Below are 21625 nucleotides of genomic sequence, written 5' to 3' on the forward strand. Positions count from 1 at the left end.
TAAGATAATCTTAAAAATCTTGTTTATGTCTGTCCAGTACAAGTGACAGTGAAGCAAAAAAATAATAATAATGATCTTTTTTTAAAAAATGAAAGATTTCTAAGTACAAATTCAGAAGCATGTGGTGTACTTTATCAAGGTTGAAACCATTTAAGAAAAATTATTTCTGTCTAGCCATCCTAAAGTCCATAGTTTTTTGATGTGCACCTAAGTGTAGGGTATATATTTCCATTGTTAATTTGTTTAATTCTTTGTAATTTATCTGAATCAATTATTTTGCTAGAATTTCTCAGCAAGTAGTCATTTATGTTCCTTGGCAGTGATGGCTAGAATAAACTTTCTTTTGTTAAGTTTGGAATCTTGTTTGACCTCTTGTTTCTTGTTTTGAGATATCACAAAAGAAATCTGAAATGGATTCGTTTATTCAACTGGGTCTAGTGTAGTCTCTTGACCTAGTGATTTATACCCTGCCTGAAACCACATAGCTGGGGCTACATGAACCCTCTCCTGTCACGCAGCACCTCCATTTCCTGGGGACGTTTCTCCCTTGGCTTTTCATATTAACTCTGGTTCCCATGGAAGAATTTTGTATAGACATGAGGTACACACAACTAAGGATGGTACTTCCACATGTCTCTTCTCTTTCATACTTCCATATCTTGTTGCTTTCTGTGCCTTATTCTGGGAAAAGACCTTCAAATTTAGAATTAATAGAGTTAATTCCCCTACATGTTCCCATAAGCACATCTTCTTCCTTCCCACCTTTACCTTCCATTCCTTTTACCTAAGGAAATTTTTCCTCAGATTTCTTTATTTTGCTTTGAAATACAACTGTTTTTGTGAGACAGACTTTGCTAACTGGACTCTTGGCGATCCCCAATGACTAGAATAATAAGAAAGGAAAGCACAACTGTGTTCTTTCTCTGGTTGCTGCCCAATTGCCTTTGCTTATCACTGTGACTTTTCCACTTGCCCTGGATCGGCCTCGCCTCAAGTTTATTTTGTGTGAGGACTAGCAGAATCAGTGCTCCTTCTATGGGTCCTTGGGTTGTTCCTTTCCTAGTGCTAATTCTAAGATGTTACTCATCCTCCTTGTTAATAAAATGTAGCATTTCTCCATTGCTTATCAGATCAAGTTTAAATTTATCATCTGACGATACTGACTGTATCTCCCATTCTTTCATTGCATGTTACCTTTGTTCCAAGTCAAAGAAGAGAGCTTCCTCACTATTCCCTCTTCACATTCCTCTGCCTTGACTTTTCCACCAATCCAAATACTACTTATTGGGCCGGCCCCGTGGCTTAGCGGTTAAGTGCGTGCTCTCCGCTGCCGGCGGCCCGGGTTCGGATCCCGGGTGCGCACCGAGGCACCGCTCCTCCAGCCATGCTGAGGCCGCATCCCACATACAGCAACTAGAAGGATGTGCAGCTATGACAGACAACTATGTACTGGGGCTTTGGGGGAAAAATAAATAAATAAAATCTTTAAAAAAAAAAAAAAAAAAAACAAAAAAAAACAAATACTACTTATATTTCAAGAGTCAGTTCAGATCCTACCTCCTTATGATTCCTTCCCTGAAAACTGCAGCCCACACTGCAAGTTGCTCTTTTTGGTCTTTATTAATACTCACTGCTAATAGCACAATTCTGAATAGTTAATTCTATTGTGTATTCAAATATTTCCAGGTTTCACGAGTAAATCTTATTTTCCCAAATAGAAGACAAGTTGCCTGAGTGTTTGGTCCACATGTATGTTTTTCCTTGATGTGGACAGATATGTAGTGGTTAAGAAATGAGCACCAAATAAACACAGTTTAATTAAGAAACATCAGAAAATTTGGAATATCTTAATTTTGCTTTTAATTGCTTATCTTCCAACTATCAAATCTGTTATTGCTCCTATATTTCTTACTTAATTCATGGATACCCTATTCTGCCAGGCACCTGAGTTAGAATCCTCAGAACCCTCTTGGATTCCATCTTTTGCCTCCCTCTCCAAAACAGATTTTGTCTTCAAGTGCTATGGATTATACCTCTACAGAATTTTTTTCTTCCATTTCCTCATGTCCAGCTCAGTCCTCTGTTGTCTGTCTCCTGGACATTTTAATGACTTCCTAGGATGTCTTCTTATTGCTAATCTCTTCTCTGCTTTTAATCTTACCCCCAAAGCTTCTGTAGCAGCCTTATTTTAAAACACTGCCCTATTCAAAAGCAACAAGAAGCGTTTGTGCTGAGAAAGATAGTGCAAGGCGCAGTCTTTATCCTCAAGGACTGTAGATATAGTGAAGGAGATAGACCTGTACACAACTAGCTGTAATAAATGGTAGAACGTGATGTCAGGGACGATGGGATAGAAACAGAGTTCCATGGGAACACAGAGGAAGGACAGAGGAGTAAAGCAGACACAAGAGGTTTTATTCGTTCAGTCTACAAATATGTCTTGAGCACTTGAGGGCTGGGTATATTTAGGTGCTGGATATGTGATACTGGAAGAATCAGACATGGGTCGTTCTTTGTTTGGGTTTATGGTCTAATAGTGGAGGTAGATAATTAACAGGTAAACACAAAATATTTACATAATGACAAGTTGCATTAAATTGTAGGCAAAGATCAGAGTACCATGAAAGAGAGTAACAGAAGGGCCCAGATTTGTGTGGACATTGTAAGATAAAAAGAAACTTAGGGGGAAAAAGTCTGGAAAACATTTCAGGCAAATATCCTTGTCTTTTACTCCACTTAGAAAATAGAAACTGATAACCATGAACTCTTCATTTCCTGTCACCATACCCTTAATATTACTGTCTGGACTCCACCCGTCTCCCTGCTTCCTAGTCACAGTGGAGAGGTGTCCTTTCTCTTGTCCAAGACTTATCCATTCATTCCTGTGCTAGAGTTAGCACATATGTGCCCTCTCAATACCTCACTCCTTCATAAAACTCTCTCTTCTGTACCACCCAAATCTCTTCTCTACCGACTACTCTCCTTCAACCTTTATACATGCTTAAAGATCTTCCATTAAAAAAGAAAGACATAGGGGCCCGCCTGGTGGTGCAAGTGGTTAAGTGTGCGCGCTCCGCTGCGGTGGCCCAGGGTTCACGGGTTCGGATCCCAGGCGTGCACTGATGCACCCCTTGGCAGGCCATGCTGTGGCGGCGTCCCGTGTAAAGTGGAGGAAAATGGGCACGGATGTTAGCCCAGGGCCAGTCTTCCTCAGCAAAAAAGAGGAGGATTGGCAGATGTTAGCTCAGGGCCGATCTTCCTCACAAAAAAAAAAAAAAAAGGGCATCCTTCAACCCCACAGTCCCTGTCCCCAGTATTCCTTCTTCCCCCTCCCTTTCTGGCCAGACTTTTTCGAAAGTATTTCCACTTACAGTCAGCAATTCCTCACCTATCCATTTGTCTCCATGCATTGCCTTCTGGCTCCCAATCTCACTACTCCACTGAAACTGCCCTCAGAAAAGTCACCTGTCTTTGTTGCTAAATGCAATAGATTACTTTCTTAGTTATCAGCTTATTTGACAGGGCACCACTGCCTCCTCTTTGAAAATCTCTTGCCTTGCCTTCCATGTCACTGTGCAGATTTTTCTCCTCCATTTCCTTTTGTGGATTATGTTTCTTTCTGACCCTTAATTGCTGGCGTTCCTTGAGGCTCTACCCTGGGCCCTGGTCTGTTCATTCTTAATTCTATTTCTTGTTCCTAGAGAATCCCACCCACTCCCACAACTTGTATCATCGTCTTTTGGCTGATTCCTAGTCTCCATCCCTAGCCTAGACTTCTCTTGAGCTTCAAAATAAAGTGTCAGGGTGTTTACAGAACATGTCTGTTGGATATCCCATAGCCCTTCAAACTCAGCGAATCTGAAGCTGAGCTCTGTCTTGCTCAGTCCAGTCTGCTTCTCTTTCTGAGTTTGGTTTCTCAGTAAATGGCATCATCTTCGATTTCTCTGAGCTCTTTCACCTCTCCTCCCATATCCAATCACAGAGTTATGTTGATTTTACCAGCCAAATATTGGAAATGTCTTTTTGTTGTTGTTTCCACTGCCTGCCTTTAATTCAGACTGGCATCATCTCTCTCCTAGATTCTAGCTAACGCCTCTTAGTTGATTTCTCTCTCTCCAGTCTTGAACCCCTCCAATCCACTCTCTACACTGGCCCGAGAGACATTTCAAAATCACACTCTTCAAACATACCCCTTACCTGATTGAAAGAAACCTTCCTGATTTGGTTTAAGTTAGCCCTATTAATCTTCCCCCCTCATCTTGCTCCACACCCGTCTTGCACTGTGCTCTCCGGTCACTGAGTTTGCCATCCCCCAAACACGCCCTGTTGGTGTTTGCACTGCACCCCTTTGCCCTGCTCTTTCCTCTGCCTGGATCACTCATGGTGTTTTTGCTTTGCCTCCAGGTCCTCATTGCATGATTCACTCATATTTACTCTTCCAGAATCTAACTTGCACTTACTTAGGATTCTACTATTTATAAATCTCATTCTATCGGTTATTGTTTTCAAACTCTTTAACATTGTGATCTTAAATTTGAGAACATCACTAAGGACCTAATTTGAGTTCATTTGAAAAGCTAGAAGTATTTATGCCTAGGTTATGTTTGTTAGTTTTCTTTTGTGCCGAATCTCATTCATCATAGTAATAACAAACATCTAAAGAGCTCCCGTTAAAAAGTAATGAGTGGACCAACGAACCTGAAATCCACAATCCAAAGAGGCTTATGTACCCCTATGTTCATCGCAGCATTATTCACTATAGCCAAGACATGGAAGCAACCCAAGTGTCCCTTGACTGATGATTGGATAAAGAAGATGTGGTATATATATTCCATGGAATACTACTCAGCCATAAGAAAAAGACAAAATAGTCCCATTTGCAACAACATGGATGGACCTGGAGGGTATTATGTTAAGTGAAATAAGCCAGAAAGAGAAAGACAAACAGTGCATGAGTTCACTCATATGTGGAAGATACCACGGACAGATAGAACTGTTTGGTGGTTACGAGGGGCTAGGCGGGTGGGGGTGGGCACAAGGGGTGGAGGGATGCACTTATATGGTGACTGATAAACAATAATGTATGACAAAAATTTTGCAATAAAAAAATTTAAATTATAAAAAAAAGTAATGAGTTGATACAATGACACTTAGATTCCTTTGTTTGCACTGATGTGTGTGGAGAGGTGGGATTTGTTATAGATTTATTTGAAACGTGTTTAAAGGCTTTCATTTTTAAGCATCAACTGAGCTGCCACCTCTGTGTGCCTCCCTTCGTTACTGTATTTGTGTGGTCTGGCTGTAGAAGTAAGTAAGGGCGTCAAGGAGTAGATGGGCTGGATTAGAGCCTGAGAAGTACGGAGGGATTGTATGTGCTGTGTAGCTATCCTTAAGTAGTTCGTTATATTCTTAGAGGATTTTTACGTATTCACCTTCCAACCCAGGAAATTCTGCCAACAACAAAATTTTACTTCTGCAGATGCTGGTGCCTAGGCTTCTGCCAGACATACTATTTGAGAGGGAGGAGATGAGGAACAGAAGGGACCTTAATGTTTTGGAAAATCATGTGGCACGAATTTGCAGCTCTGCTGTTTTCTTTTTTTTCCGTGTGCACCCTCCCCAACACCTTTCCCTTTATTGGTGAATAATCACTAAAGACTTAGTGGCAGCATTATTATTTTCTAAATTTTGTAGTGAGCCTTCTTTTATTAAAATTAGTTGGATAATGTACTTAAAGTTACCATTGCTCAAAGTGGTTATAAGAAATGAGTTATGGCTGCGTAATCTTCCATTGTGTATATATACACCACATGTTCTTTAATCTTCCATTGTGTATACATACACCACATTTTCTTTACCTGTTTATCTGCTGGTGGGCAGTTAAGTTGTTTCCGTGCCTTGGCTATTGTAAATAATGCTGCAGTGAACATGGGGGTGCAGACATCTCTTTGAGATAGTGATTGCGTTTTCTTCAGGTATATATGCAGAAGTGGGAAAAAGGAAATCCTGCCGTTTGTGACAACATGGATGGACCTTGAGGGCATTATGCCAAGTGAGATAAGTCACACAAAGACAAATACTGTATGATCTCACTTATATGCGGAATCTAAAAAAAATGAACTCAGGGACACAGAACAGATTGGTGGTCACCAAAGGTGGGGGTTGGGGGGAGAAATGAGTGAAGATGGTCAAAAGGTACAAACTTGCAGTTATAAGATAAGTAAGTTCTGGGGATGTAATGTACAGCATGGTGACTATAGTTAACAATACTGTATTGTTTATTAGGAAGTTACTAAGAGAGTAGATCTTAAAGGTTCTCATCACAAGAAAAATATTTGTAACTGTGAGGTGATGGACGTTAACTAAATTTATTGTGGTGATCCTTTCACAATATATACATACATCAAATCATTCTGTTGTATACCTTAAACTAATACAAAGTTATATGTCAATTATATCTCAATAAAATTGGGGGGAAAAGAAAGTCATAATCTTTTAAGTGTTACATGTCTGCATAATGATATTTCAAGCATATATGAATTATTTACAAATTTTCATTAAAATATGTATCATGTGACCAAGACCTTTGGAAAAATCCTCCCATCCAACACAGCAGTATTCTTTTTTTTTTTTTTTTATTGATGTTTTAATGGTTTCTAACATTGTGAAATTTTGGGTTGTACATTTTTGTTTGTCCATCACCATATATATGACTCCCTTCACCCCTTGTGCCCACCCCTCACCCCCCACCCCCACTGCCCCTGGTAACCACAGTCCAGTTTTCTCTGTCCATGTGTTGGTTTATATTCCACATATGAGTGAGATCATACAGTGTTTGTCTTTCTCTTTCTGGCTTATTTCACTTAACGTAATACGCTCCAGGCCCATCCATGTTGTTGCAAATGGGATGATTTTGTCTTTTTTTATGGCTGAGTAGTATTCCATTGTATATGTATACCACATTTTCTTAATCCAATCGTCTGTCGAGGGACACTTAGGTTGCTTCCAGTTCTTGGCTATGGTGAATAATGCTGCAATGAACATAGGGGTACATAAGCCTCTTTGGATTGTTGATTTCAGGTGCGTTGGGTAGATTGCCAGTAGTGGGATGGCTGGATCATAGGGCATCTCCATTTTTAATTCTTTGAGGAATCTCCATACCGTTTTCCATAGAGGCTGCACCAGTTTGCATTCCCACCAGCTGTGTATGAGGGTTCCTGTTTCTCCACATCCTCTCCAACATTTGTTGTTTTTTGTCTTGGTGATTATAGCCATTCTAACGGGCATCAGGTGGTATCTTAGTGTTGTTTTGATTTGCATTTCCCTGATGATTAGTGATGTTGAGCATCTTTTCATGTGCCTATTGGCCATCTGTATATCTTCCTTGGAGAAGTGTCTATTCATTTCCTCTGCCCATTTTTTGATCGGGTTGTTTGTTTTTTTGTTGTTCAATTGTGTGAGTTCTTTATATATTATGGAGATCAACTCCTTGTCTGATGTATGTTTTGCAAATATTCTCTCCCAGCTAGTTGGTTGTCTGTTCATCTTGATTCTGGTTTCATTTGTCTTATAAAAGCTCTTTAATCTGATAAAGTCCCACTTGTTTATTTTTTCTTTAGTTTCCCTAGTCTGGGTAGGCATGTCATCCGAAAAGATTCCTTTAAAACCAATGTCAAATAGTGTGTTGCCTATATTTTCTTCTATGAGTTTTATAGTTTCAGGTCTCACCTTCAGGTCTTTGATCCATTTTGAGGTAATTTTTGTGAATGGCGATAGCACATGGTCCACTTTCATTCTTTTGCATGTGGCTGTCCAGTTTTCCCAGCACCATTTATTGAAGAGACTTTCCTTTCTCCATTGCATGTTTTTAGCACCTTTGTCGAAAATTAGCTGTCCGTATATGTGTGGTTTTATTTCTGGGCTTTCAATTCTGTTCCATTGATCTGTGTGTCTGTTTTTGACCAGTACCATGCTGTTTTGATTACTATTGCTTTGTAGTATGTTTTGAAGTCAGGGATTGTGATGCCTCCTGCTTCAACACAGCAGTATTCTTAACCCAGTTATTAGAGATCTGCTCTGGAGTTCTTATCTTCTAATGAGTGATTTTGGGTAAATATTATTAAATGAAGGGAAGGTACCTGAGCAGTCAAGGAATTAGCCTCAAAAAGATCTGTATATGGAAAATTATTTTTCTAATTAGTAGAATATTGGCAAATAAAGTTTAGAGATGGAGAACATACTTTGCAGGACCTGGAAGAAGAATATTAATATATCAGCACTTCATATGTTCCTGAATGAAAACCTAGAACTCTATAGTAATAAAATGTTAAAAATTTTTCTAAATTAATATAGAATTATTCCCCACTTTTTTGTATGTGTGGCAAAAACATAATATAAATTTATCCTCTTTATAATTTTAAGTGTACATTAGAATATTGTTAACCAAATGCACATTATTGAACAGCAGATCTCTAGAACTTTTGTATCTTACATGACTGAAACTCTGTACCACTGAATAACTCCCCATTGCCTCCTCCTCCCAGCCCCTGGCAAACACCATTCTACTTCCTGTTTCTATGAGTTTGATTACTTTGGATACCTCAGATAAGTGGAATCATGCAGTATTTGTCTTTTCGTGATTGACTTATTTCACTTAGCAATGTCCTTGATGTTCATCCACATTGTAGCATATGACAGAATTTCCTTTTTTAAGGCTGAATAATATTCCATTGTATGTATGCCACATTTTCTTTATCCATTCATCCATTGGACATTTAGGTTGTTTCCACATCTTGGCCATTGTGAGTAATGCTGCAGTGAACGTGAGTGTGCAAATATCTCTTCAAGATCCTGTTTTCAGTTTTTTTGGATATATACCCAGAAGTGGAATTGCTGGATCATATAGTAGTTCTATTTTTAATTTTTTGAGGAACCTCCATACTGTTTACCATAGCAGTAACACCATTTTGCAGTCACACCAACGTTGCACAAGGGTTCCAGTTTCTCCACATCCTCACCAATGCTTGATATTTTTGTTTTTTTGCATAGTGGCCACCCTAACAGATGGGAGGTGATATCTCATTGTGGTTTTTATTTCTGTGATGATTAGTGATGTTGAGCATCTTTTCATATGTTTGTTTTTATATATTCTGGTTTTTTTAATATATTCTTTGGAGAAATATCTATTCAAGTCTTTTGCCCATTTTTAATGGGGCAGTTTTTTTTATTATTATTGACTTGTAGGATTTCTTTATATATTCTAGATATTACTCGCTTATCCCATATATGGTTTGTGTCTATTTTCCCCATTCCATAGGATGCCCCTACTCTTTTGCCTTTTAACAACCTAGGACTGACTGGTGTTTCACAGCCTCAGGTTAAATTTGCCTCTGGTAATTCACACCAACCCCTGTTTTCACCCTGATTCTTAAGCTAATTCCTGACTCTAGGCTTAAATTTTGACCACTCTCCCTTACCATATTCTCTGAGCTCTCTTGACTGACTAACCCTGATTTCCATTCCCCATCATCTCTTCTTTCCTAATGTTTTAGTAAGTGGTGATTTTAAAATACAGGTATATATTTGGTAGATGACCAGGAAAAATGATAATCTCTTCATTAATCTCAAATGTAAAAATATGAAGCAGAGGTTAAAATCAGCAGGTTCTTAGGTTAAAACTTTCAAATGTGAAATATTCCTTTTAGAGGATGATGGGCAGCAGATTATTTTGAATCGATACGTTTGGTGAGTGTGTGGGATGATGGGCGTAGCTGTCATAAGATACGTACGTAAGTGTGTCCCCAATTCCTACACCTCTTGCTGGCCTGCTTATCAAGCTGGAAACAGCCACTTTAGTTTGAAAACGTCACATAATTCTTGTTGAGTGAACTAATAAATTTCACATTTACTAAAATAAAGCTAAAAGATGTGGTTGAATGTTCTGATTGGCCAAACATAATGTAGAGTTTATTTCCTAGCAAATAATGAAAGATCGATGGATGAATGTTGGTCATGAAGAAGAAGAACTAAAGCCGTATGCTGAGCCGGAACCAGATTTTAATGACATGAAAAGAATAGGTAAGTATTTAAATATTGTGAGAGCTGCTGTCCCAACGCTATAAGTAAGAATCCTTTTGTCTAGCAAAATAGCATTTAAAAATATAAGTAGGAAGCAACTTTTATTTGAAAAATACTTGCAATATCATCTTTCCCTGACTATACACTAAACATTACAAATTTCAAGTTCCTTAGTTTGTTCTCATGTATATTATAATCTCATTCAGTTGTTGGTAACAGTGATATAAAATAATAATGTAGATAAACCTCATTGTTTTCTTTCAGCAATCCCTATAGGAGGAGGAAAGACTGATTTAAGTATCAGCACTAATGCTTAAGTGACTGATAAGTATCAGCAAAACAGCATGTATTTTACCCAGAAATGCAGAGGCACTGAGTTAAAGGGATGAACACTTTGGCTCTCCCTTTCGTTTCCCACGATCTCAGCAGGGTCCATCCTTCCATACCCAGCCAGCGCGGTCTGCCTCCAACCTGTTCTCTTCACTTCTCTCTCCCTTCCCACAGCCGTCAGAAACTCACAACTGAGTCCTCTCAATTGTGCTCCTGTCTGGCTTGAGTTCACAGTGGCAAGGGAGGAGCATTCTAGGGTGTTAGGAATCCTATCAGAACAGCAACTGTGGAATTCAGGCCTTCCAAAGAAGAATCAGCCTGCCTTCAGATCAGAAAGCAGAAATTGTTAAGAGAGGGGAGAAACCACTGCATGAGTGGCTGAGAGTGTGTCAAGAGATAAGGAGAAAAGAGATTTTGTTTGTCACAGATAGACAGAGACTGTTGTCTCTGGCTGACGAAGGAACTCAGCTCAGGAATGTGGTAGGCAATGAGAAGTGGGGTGGGCCCATGAATATATAACCTAGGTGTGGATAATTTCTGCAGGAAAAATTGTGAATGTTATAGTATCTGTGAATGTATGGTATCTGTATGTTAATAATTCAGAAGTTTTTATAATTACTATTACACTTTAAAATTTCAGAACTTAGTTTTCATATATAATGTGGACAAACTTGCCTGTTTTTGTTGGTTTGTTTACTAAAAAAAACCATTTTCAGAAAATTTGCATGTTTTTTTATTTCTAGACATCATGATCACCATGGGTTTTGCACGAGATGAGATAAATGACGCCTTAGTAACTCAGAAATATGATGAAGTTATGGCTACTTATATTCTTCTTGGTAGAAAACCACCTGAAGTAAGTTTTTCACCTTTTTAGATTAATGTGAATTATTTCTTGAGCTAAGTGATGCCTAAGTATAAGATATAATGTTAGAAAATATATTCTATGTTGTATCAAAAATATACGAAGACCCTAACATTCTTATTTATTAGAATTCAAAACTCAAGATGCTAAGTTATGAACTGATTTCATTTCCAAATACTAAGAGAGATTCTGTTACAAAAGAGCAGGCTTAGTGCCTTGCTTGGCTCTAAGAGGCACCATTCATGGTCTAGTCTTTGAGAATAACATCCCCCAGAGTTACGCATTCAAATGCAACAGCCCTGTCAAAGGTAATATGTTTATTCTGTGTGTGCAGAAAAGATAGTGACTGAAACAAGGGGAAATGGCAGCATTTAAAACAAGCTGTATGTCTTAAATGATTTATATAGGTGAGAACCCAGGAAAAGGTTGTTTGGTGATATTTTGCCTTGTAGAATGTCAGGTGGCTTTGATACATTCAGTTGGGAATTCTCAAGGCCGGGAGAGATCTGTAATAATGAGACAGATTCAGGAAATAACTGTATGCAAATGGTGATTAAACCATAAAAGCAAATGATCATTTGGGACAGCAAACATGAAGGTATAAATTGAGAGTCAGGACAGAGCCCAGAGCATTGACAGTTTGTTGAAAATTAGACATCTGTAGGAGGCATCTTATAGAATAGGCTGAAATTATTTATAATTAGGTAGTAATGATTAGTAAAGCAGTACATTCAGCTGACATTTATTGAACTCGCTCTGTACCAGAAACTATGCTATATACTGTGGCTAGAAAGATGGGCAAGTCTCTGCTCAGTCTAGAGGAGAGAGAAGCAGTCAACGGTGTGGTACAGTGTGTACGTGCTCTGATTAGGGGGATGTACAGGATACTCTGAGACATGTAGGAGGACAGGCATCTACAACAGGCCAAGAAGTGTAAGAGGCAGAGTTAACAGTACTTGGTAACCTGTTGGAAGTGAGGGATAAGAGACCCTCAGATTCTAGGATAGGTGACTGGTTTTGTAAGATGTGTTTGCCAAGATCCGAAAAGAGTGAATTTCAGGGGGAAGATGGGAAGTTCATTCAGTTTGGGGTGGTTGAATTTGAGATTCCTCTTGGATGGAGCTGTCTAGTAGACACTTGGATGTATAGATCTGGATCTGGGGGGAGTGATTTGAGTAGCATTAATCGATTTGGGAGTCGTCATCAGAGGAGCACACGGTAATGTGCCAGGAACTGTTCTAAGGACTTTCCACGTATTAATTCATCTACTGTTCTCAGTGACCCACCAGGTAGGTATTATTATTAAAGTGGAGGAGAGAAGTCTTCAGTAGAGACACTAATAGCTGGAGAAGTGGCATCAAAGAAGCCAAATCAAGAGAATTTTAAGAAGTGGGAAATAGTACAAATGGTTATCTCTAAAGTCTTTGAACTGCTTCTACTTAGGTTTTAGATTTCACTCCTGAGACCTTTAATTTCCCTATTAATTTAAATATAAAGGAAGCACTAATTTCACAATTATACAACCCAGCCCATGCATGAGTAAAATGAAGTTTGAATTGTATTGAATATAAACTAATGAGGCTAGTGTAAGTAGTAAGAGCCTGAACTTTGGAGCCAGGTTCACTGGGTTTGACTCCCTACCCCTCCCCCGCCCCAGCGGAGCCACTAACAAACAATGCGGCTTAGGCAATTTACTTAGTTTCTCTGTGCCTCAGATCCCTAGTCTATAAAATGAGGATCATAATAGTACTTACCTCTTAGGGTCATTGAGAGGGTTAAATGAATTAATACTTCTAAAGTCCTTAGAACAGTTCCTGGCACATTACTATGTACTCTTGTTAGCTATTATCTATTATCATTTTCATTATCAATATTATGTACTGTGCTATTTGTCATTAGTATCTTTACATATGAATTTAGATTTCCCATTGGGATGCCAGTGATTCAGTCAAGAGTTTGCTGGCAACAAACAACTCTTGTGACCCAGAGAGAGGGAAAGTCTGTCAACCCCAATTTACCATGCTTAGTCTAAGCAGATGCAATTTCTTGATCAGAGCCAATAAACCAAATTTTGTTCTGTAAATGTGTGGGAGAAAACAAAACAAAACAAAAAATGTATGTGTGTGTGTGTGTATAAAGTTAAAATTGTAGGTTTTATCCTAAGTTTGAATCCCACCTATGCCTGAATTTGAATCCCAATGATGTCCTTTGACTCTCTTAACCTCAGTTTTTCCATTTATAAAGTGTAGGTTAATAAATCATAGGTTTGTTTTAATAATTCAACAAAGTAACATATAAAGAGCTTAGCACAGTGCCTAGTATATAATAACCATTCAATAGTTGGTAGCTGTTATTTGGTGTTTTGACTAAACTAAGGATCCAAAGCCATTTGTACAAGATACCAGAATTTCACATGTACTGATGGGAGCACTTTATAGCCACTTCCCTCCCTTCTGTTTGCCCACTCTCAGTTCTGTATCCAAACTATTTTTTTTTTTTTTCAGTTCTGATTACACCTTGTATGGCTTACAATAGATTAGAAAATCAAGAGTGCATATTGTTTGCATAAACATTTTTTTGTTTTAAAATCCTGGTGGTCTTTCTTCTTCTTATAGTTTGAAGGCGGTGAGTCATTATCCAGTGGAAACTTGAGTCAGAGGTCACGGCCCAGTAGTGACTTAAACAACAGCACTCTTCAGTCCCCTGCTCACTTGAAGGTCCAGCGGAGCATCTCTGCAAATCAGAAGCAGCGACGTTTTAGTGATCATGGTGGGGGAAAAGTCAAATAAGTGAAAAGACAGACTAATTCTACCCAAACCTGTATTTTTAAGCATTATACATTCACATCTTTATGTGCTGTGTCATCCCACTTATCCAGGTTACATTGCTGAATGATTAACATGATCCCCTTTTCAGGGACTGACCTTAATTTTGTGATCATTCAGTTTAAACTTAGTTCAGAGTATAAAGTATTCAAATGAAGATATTTTTAATACAGAGTTTTTGTTTGTGAAAAGAAAATGTGTCGGTTGTTTTTTAGCTAATTATGCTTTTTTAAAAACTTATAGCTGGTCCATCCATTCCTCCTGCCGTAGCATACACCAAAAGGCCTCAGGCTAACAGCATGGAAAGTGAACAGAAAGAGGAGTGGGACAAAGATGTGGCTCGTAAACTTGGCAGCACAACTGTTGGATCAAAAAGCGAGATGACTGCAAGCCCTCTTGTAGGGCCAGAAAGGAAAAAGTCCTCGACTATTCCGAGTGTGAGTACATATTCTGGCATATTGCGATTTACTGTAGTTATGTATTGTCGGGATTTTTTTGTACAATCTTTGAAAATCTTTATCTTTTTTAAAAAAATGTTTCAAAATTTTGAAGTGAATCAGACATTTAAAGAACATACATTAAAGAGGCCAAGCTTCTCATAAGCACAATTTAAGAACAAAAAAATAAAATATGAATTCTTAAAATGACTTACCTCAAAATAAAATAATAAAGTAAAATAACCTCACCATAACGTGGTACATTTAACTTTCCTGCCTCATTTTTCCTGTTTGCAATATTCACTTAATATTACATTGGCACATTTAATTTTACATTTACAAATAAGCAGTTCAATTGAAGGCAGTCTCTGTTAATAATTAATTTATAAAGTTAGCTCACATCATTCACTTAAAATGGCAAACTCTAGAAATTATATAATGGGAGCTAGAAGATAGATTGAGACGTTCTCCTGTAAAGCAGCAGGAAAGAACAAAGAGAGAAAATATGAAAGAAAGCTAAGGTGTACAAAGAATAGAAGTAGAATTGGTAACATTTAGATAATAGGAGTTTAGAGAGGAAAGGGGGAGAAATGAAGACGAAATATTTGAAGAAATAATAACAATAAAGAAAATGAAAACTTTTACGTTAAAAAGACTCAGAAGGGCAAGCAGAAGCCAGAAGGAAAACCTGCCCCTGGACTCATTAAAGTGGAAGGTATACATACCAAAAACAAAGATAAAAATTGTAAAAAGTTTTCAGAATGAGACAGCAGATGATCTTAACAGGCACAAGATTCAGACTGACATCAGAATTCTCAACAGTAGCATGGATGCAGAAAGATAAATGGAGTCATGTTTTTAAAGTATTGAAAGTAAAGCACACTGAACGCAGAATTTTATATCTAGCCAAATTGTCATTTAAATGTGAAGATATGGTAAGCGTATTCTTAGGCATAAAATATCTCAACTGTCTTGTTACACAGTGACCCATTTGAAAACACAGTACTGTTTGAGGAAGTACTCTTATAAGAAGAGAAAGGAATCTATAATGTTCTGTAAAATATATGGGAGTTGAAAGTGATCAAATAACTTATTAAAGTATGTTTGTGGTAACACACACAAAAAGAAAAAATTAATGAAAATTCAGAACCAAAATTCTGGACAATATTCAGAAGTGAGGTTAGTGGTGGAGATTAAAGGAAAATACATGTGCCTTGTTTGGCAAAAGATAGGAAGATAGGGTTTAAAAAATCAAGTTTAAATGATTGAGTTTAAAAAATCAAGAGTGGTAAGCAGACATGAGTTCAAGAACTTATAGACAAACAATAGAAGAACAAAAATAGAATTTATAACTTTTAAACCCACACAAGGAAAAAATTTGATCTAACCTATGGAAAGTAGGAAAGGAGAGAAAAAAGGAAAAAAGTACTTTAAATAGAAATATGAAATAAGATACCAAAAAGCCCAATATAACCTTAATTGCAAGTGGGTTAAACTCCCCAGTACCTGTTGTTTTATATAGTTAATTGAAACCACACCTTTTAAAAATATGTGATTCGATTATTGCCTCCTAGTCTATGAAATAGATGTGTGTAACCTTTTCAAGAATTGATGGATATAACTGCTTACCTTCCAACCGATTTGTTTGGAAAGATTTAACTATAATAGGGTTCAATACATTTTTTGAAAAAGTAATTTTCCTAAGCAAGCCATCATTTTTCCCTTATCTAAGCATCAGCTAGAGGACAGTTTCCAGAGCATCATCACCCCACTTAACAGAAGAAATAATTTGGTCTCTTATTTTCTGCAGCTCCCCGATATTAACCTGTCATTCAACTCAGCTTGGTCTTCTTTCCCCATGAAATGCTCTGCTGCCTGTTTCCACACCCATCTTCATGTGGTGCTCTTGCCTAAAGTGCTGCCTCACATTATGAAAATCCCATTTCTATACATCATTTCGAATCCTGTCTCTTGGATGGGGCCTCCTGTGACTGAGTACTCCAGATCTCATCAGCCTTTCTGATTGTTGTCTCGTATTATTCAGCTCTTGGTTATATGCCATCTTGTATTGTTTGCTGGTGTTTCCCATGTAAACGTTATCTCCTTGTGTTTATAATCTCCTGTTGGATGTTGACACGGTAGCTTCCTCAGGATCATTAGTGCTGAAGCCCATACCTACTGGGTATTCAAAGCATATTCATTAATTTAAAGAAGGCATAAAAACCAAGGCATTAGTTTAAATTCAAATTAATTATGCCACACTTATTTATCATGTTTTGAAAACATAAGCCAAAAGATTCTGGTAGAGAAATTTTGTTCTTAACCACTTAGTACTAGATTTGTTTTTTATTTGCTGTTTTAATTTTGGTAATTCAAGAAACCAAAGTAATATATTTTGTTTAATTTTAGCAGTTTAGAAGTGTCTAAAGTAAAATTAATATTCTCCCCTTTCCAATCCATTGCTTTCCATTCTCAACTTCCAATATAACTAGTGCTAATCATTTGGGATGAATTCTTTTATAGATTTCCCTTCATTAAAGAAAACATAAATTAACATATATGTTATGTACATGTGAGATTATTTTATATTTTTTATAAAAATGAGATCATACTGTATCTATTACATTTTAATTTTTCTTAAAATATCATGGGTGCTTCTAGATCGGAACACCTAGATCTACTACAATCTTTTTAATAGCTGTGCATTATTAAATCTGTATTAATAGATAGATGTATCATAATTTATTCAACTGTTCTATTCGTGGGGTGTTCAGAGTTCTCAGAGTATGCATTCTTGTACATTTATGTTATTATTGTATTTCTATTAAATACGTCCTCAGAAGTTTGGTTTCTGGGCGACACGCTTTTTTAAGCTCAAGTGCAGAGAGCTGGGCTCATCCCATCCCTCAGCTCGAGGCACACAGTCACTCTCAGTTTGTGTAAGCTGCTGTCCTCACTCCCGTGCCCCTCACCTAGAGCACCCGCTCTGATGTGCTTTAACGTGTGTATCCTTAGAATATGCACATTAAAATTGTTGGTAAATACTACCAGGGTAATTTTAATGGTTGGGATAATGAGAGACTGATTATGTCTACACAAGCTTGTCAACAGGTGGATATTATCCATCTTCAAAATTTTTGCCTACCTCAGGGGCAAAAAACAAAAAAATACACCCTTTCGTTTTTCATTTGCATTTCCTGACTGTGGTGACATTGATGGTGTGGCCCGCAAAGCCTAAACTGTTCGCTTTCTGGCTCTTTACAGAAAAAGTTTGCTGACCCGAAATACAAAAGCCAAATACACAGCTTTAATCCCTTTTCTTTGAGGTAAAGTCCCAGGAGGAAGGAACTTGAGCATTTACAATCCAGGCTCTGTCATATTGTAAACGACTATTTGAACAAATAAACGTTTTTACCACTGACTCTGTTATTTGTCTGTAAAGTGGAGTGTAATGGAAAATATCTAATCCACTTGAATGGCATGACATGGCTCCTTACTTTCTGATGGAAAAAAAAAATAGTAGCCTTAACATGCATAGATAATTTAGTAGGTGATAGTTTAATGTGCTTTTAATGTTTATAAAATCAGAGGCCTTTTTTGAACCAATAGTAAAAGCTCTTACTTATAAGTATGATTGTATTGACAGTATTACTTAACATTCATCTAATATATTGACTTAAGGGTGATATTGACAGATGATATTTAAAACTATCCAGTTGATAGACAGCAGCAGGGAGAGTTCTGAGTTAAGTAGTTAAATAGATTAATGGTTGGTAAAATTTGTTGGTTATCTGAATCATCTCTTTTATTGTTTATCACCCACAACTATTATAGACTGTAAGTGACGGGAGTGTTACTATTTGTAAGAAAACTTAGGACTCTTTCTGGGGTAATGTGCAGGAAAAACAAATTTAATATTTTTCTCTTCAAGAAATGCCCATCCAAAAATCGCATGTGGGAGTAAATGGTAAACTCTTAGCTAGCCTGGAAACTTGGAAGCCAAATGTTGAGTTTTGAATATACAAATATGTTATGTTATTTTTTAATCAAAAAGACAAAACTTGTATTTTTCAGTATTATTTATCACATATGTGAATAATGCAAAATGTTAAAGTTTCTGTACTCTAAGAAAAGTATTAACGGACTTTTTTTGTAAAACAAGGGGAAGGAGGTATTACTTCTTTCAGGGAGACTCAGAAAGGTTAAGGATACTATAATGATTATAATATAAAATATTTTACATAAAAATTATGGTATAATTATATAAAATACAATCACTTTAGTATAGAATAAGCCCAAGCAGTTGTCTGCAGGGTTGGTTTCTTGGGAAATGCAGAAAAATTTATATACCCACTTTAGGGACATTGCCAAGTTGGAGTTCAAGGTTCTGCATGGTAGTTTCTACCTGGTCCCCAAATCCTAACAGAAAGAGCCTTTCTTGCTTAGTAGTCACCAGAGCTTTATTATTTGAACTGGGAAGGTCAAGTGTAAAAAAGTTAGTTTTATAGATGAATCTGTGTCACATGAATCAGTAAGACTGTGTTTCTATAACGTAACTTTTGCATGATTGTATCCTAAGTTTTCCTGGGGAAACACAACTTGGGGAAAAAACTGTAGGCTGATGGGCCACTGCACCTGTCACTGGCATCAAAGGGACAGGGGACAAGGGAGGCAGCGTGTGAGGATCACGAAGCCATAAGGCACAGTTTTGAAGGCGGAGCTCTGTTCACCCATCACACTTTGAGAAGCAAAACAGTGTTACTGAAAATGGCCAGAAACATTTGACCAGGAATTTGTTCCCAATTGGATTACTCATGTGACAGTTGAGCCAAAACAATGAAATTGTCAAAAGTGAATATTCTTGTGTTGCTACCTTTGGTGCCCATGGGGTGATATTACAGCCTTTCTGTAATCTCTTTCTGCTTTGTACTTTTTTTAATACTTTTCCAGGATTCTTTTTTCCTATTTCCTATTATTTATTTCCAGGATTTTTTTCTCTAGATTTTTAATCTCCAGTTAATTTCTCTAGGCAATTAAACCTCCTTAGTAGTCTGTAAGAACAAAGTGAGAAATATATAAATGTTTAAAAATGGGAGATTTATTGGTTAAAATAAAATATTGTGTGTCTTATAGTTGCATACTCTGCAGCCATAAAACTTGTATATCGATTGACATGGATAGATGTTAATGACGTGTTGAGTGGGAAAGCAAGTAATGAAACAATGTGTTTCAGACTATAAAATACAGATTACATTTCTAGTTTTTTAAGAACCTTAGTACAAGTTAGTTTCATAGTGAATCTCTCCATAATCAGACCTGTTTTCTTTGCCTTCACTTAGGATGGACAGCATTTTACCTAAAAAATGTTTTTAATAATCTTAGCCTGCTTTGCTATCATACTTTTATAGTTTTTAATTTACGTTTTTTATGTAACTGGTGACATAATTCTTTCCACCTAGGAACCTGCACTATTGAAAGATTTGAAATCTGCACTTACACAATTTTGTCTATATGAGGCTTCTTTGCCTCTCCAGACTTAATTCAAGCATATATCTATTAACTTTCTAGCCCTCATGATTAAACAAATTTTAAGTTAATTATATATTTTAAAGAATAGTGAAAACTGGATTAGCCAAAAATTGGGAAATTTTTTTCAGTTGGTGTAAGGATTAAACAGAAGAGTACTGTATCCTTTTTGAAAATCTTTCCTGGATAGTTTAGTGCTAGTAAGTAGTCAGGAATTTGGCAGGCACAAGGTGCGTTATAGATCAATGGTTGTGTGCGTTGGAAGCAGTCTTACCCAGAGTAAGGATATTCTATCCCTTTTTGCTTATTCTTTCTCTTTTCTCCAGAGCTTCTCAGACTTGGCTTGCCTCCTGGCTAAAACCTGAAAGGAAGAAATATTCTCAGGGTGGCACTGCACACCTCTGTTGGTGGCCTCAGCTGGGCCTGCCTTTGACCCTGGAGCTTTAGTCTTAACATTCCATTGGCTGTGGGGCTTTCCCAAGCAGGTGACGAATGGCCACCCACTGGCTTCCGGGTGGGCCCACCGCCTTCCCTGCCACAGGTGTCCTGCTTGTGATAATATTTAGTGTGGATTTGTCTCTCACTCCTAGTCCCATAAAGCTGCCTGTACCACTCCCCTGCCCTTTCCACCACCAGCTTACAAAGGAGAGAATAAAAACCCAGCTTTCTTGTTGCTTCCAAACAGCTGCTCACTGCTGCTGTAGGGCAGTCAGCTAAAACTGCGATGAGCTCGTTATGCGTGCCTTTTACTCCTACAGTCTAACAGAGAGAGAAGGTGCGAGATAGAGCTTGTTAGTAAGATTCTGATAAATGGAAGTTCTACCATGGATTTTTTTCAAAGTCATTGCAACTTAAATTCATTTCTTTGACTTTCCACAACTACAGTTGGAATTTTTAAAAGGCATTGTTTTTTTCCTTCTTAAAGACCAGCGTATATCCTGGAGGTAGCATGGCAAGAAGGAATACATACGTGTGCGAAAGGACCACAGATCGGTACACGACATTGCAGAATGGGAAAGACAGCAGGTAAGTGTTACTGCTCCACGTTAGTGCTCTTGCTGAAACGCCTGCAGCTGAAGGGGTCAAGAGGAAAGGAAACACAAAGTAGTAAGATTGCGGCCAACCTTCTGTCCCAGCATGGAAGGATGGGGAAATATTTAGGGAAAACAGAAGGTAAATCTCTTAACCTGAGAATTTCTGAATAGAATCTGATAGTAAATATTTCCCTATAACAAAGCAGATCAGACCATCCTAATCTGATCTTCATAATTTGAATCCTATTCTCTTATATCCCTGCCAATTCCTTCTTACCTCCTTCCCGTCTCCCCCCCCAATAAAGTCATTATTGAATCCACATAATGAAGGCTTTATTTTCCTTCCTCTAAAGAAATGTGGTCATCTCAACTGATCATTGAGAACCATGCAATTCTCACAGTGTTTTATTTTAAATAACAATAAATAATATTATTTTAAAAATTTAGCTTCTTTTCATCATGAGTTGTAAGACACATGAAGTAAGTGTTGTTATAAGCCACAGAAAGGTAAATGTATCTTCCTTGGACATA

At 37.5% G+C, this 21625-nt stretch overlaps 1 protein-coding gene across 3 annotated transcripts in view; it reads left to right on the forward strand.

Annotated features, from left to right (window-relative positions):
* Positions 1–21625, forward strand: part of MARK1 (microtubule affinity regulating kinase 1) — a 123181-nt gene that overhangs the window by 88616 nt on the left and 12940 nt on the right. For 2 of the 3 annotated variants that reach the window (XM_004439669.3, XM_014794720.2), the window contains exons 10-14: positions 9978–10077; positions 11151–11263; positions 13888–14041; positions 14341–14534; positions 20986–21086. In XM_004439669.3, the coding sequence (XP_004439726.1) occupies positions 9978–10077; positions 11151–11263; positions 13888–14041; positions 14341–14534; positions 20986–21086 (662 nt within the window). The remainder of the gene's footprint in view (positions 1–9977; positions 10078–11150; positions 11264–13887; positions 14042–14340; positions 14535–20985; positions 21087–21625) is intronic. The other variant, XM_087424367.1, reaches the window with a different exon arrangement.

Source organism: Ceratotherium simum, chromosome 36 (genome assembly GCF_057802395.1).
Source record: "Ceratotherium simum simum isolate JZ-2026a chromosome 36, ASM5780239v1, whole genome shotgun sequence".
In the NCBI taxonomy this organism is placed as follows: domain Eukaryota; kingdom Metazoa; phylum Chordata; class Mammalia; order Perissodactyla; family Rhinocerotidae; genus Ceratotherium; species Ceratotherium simum.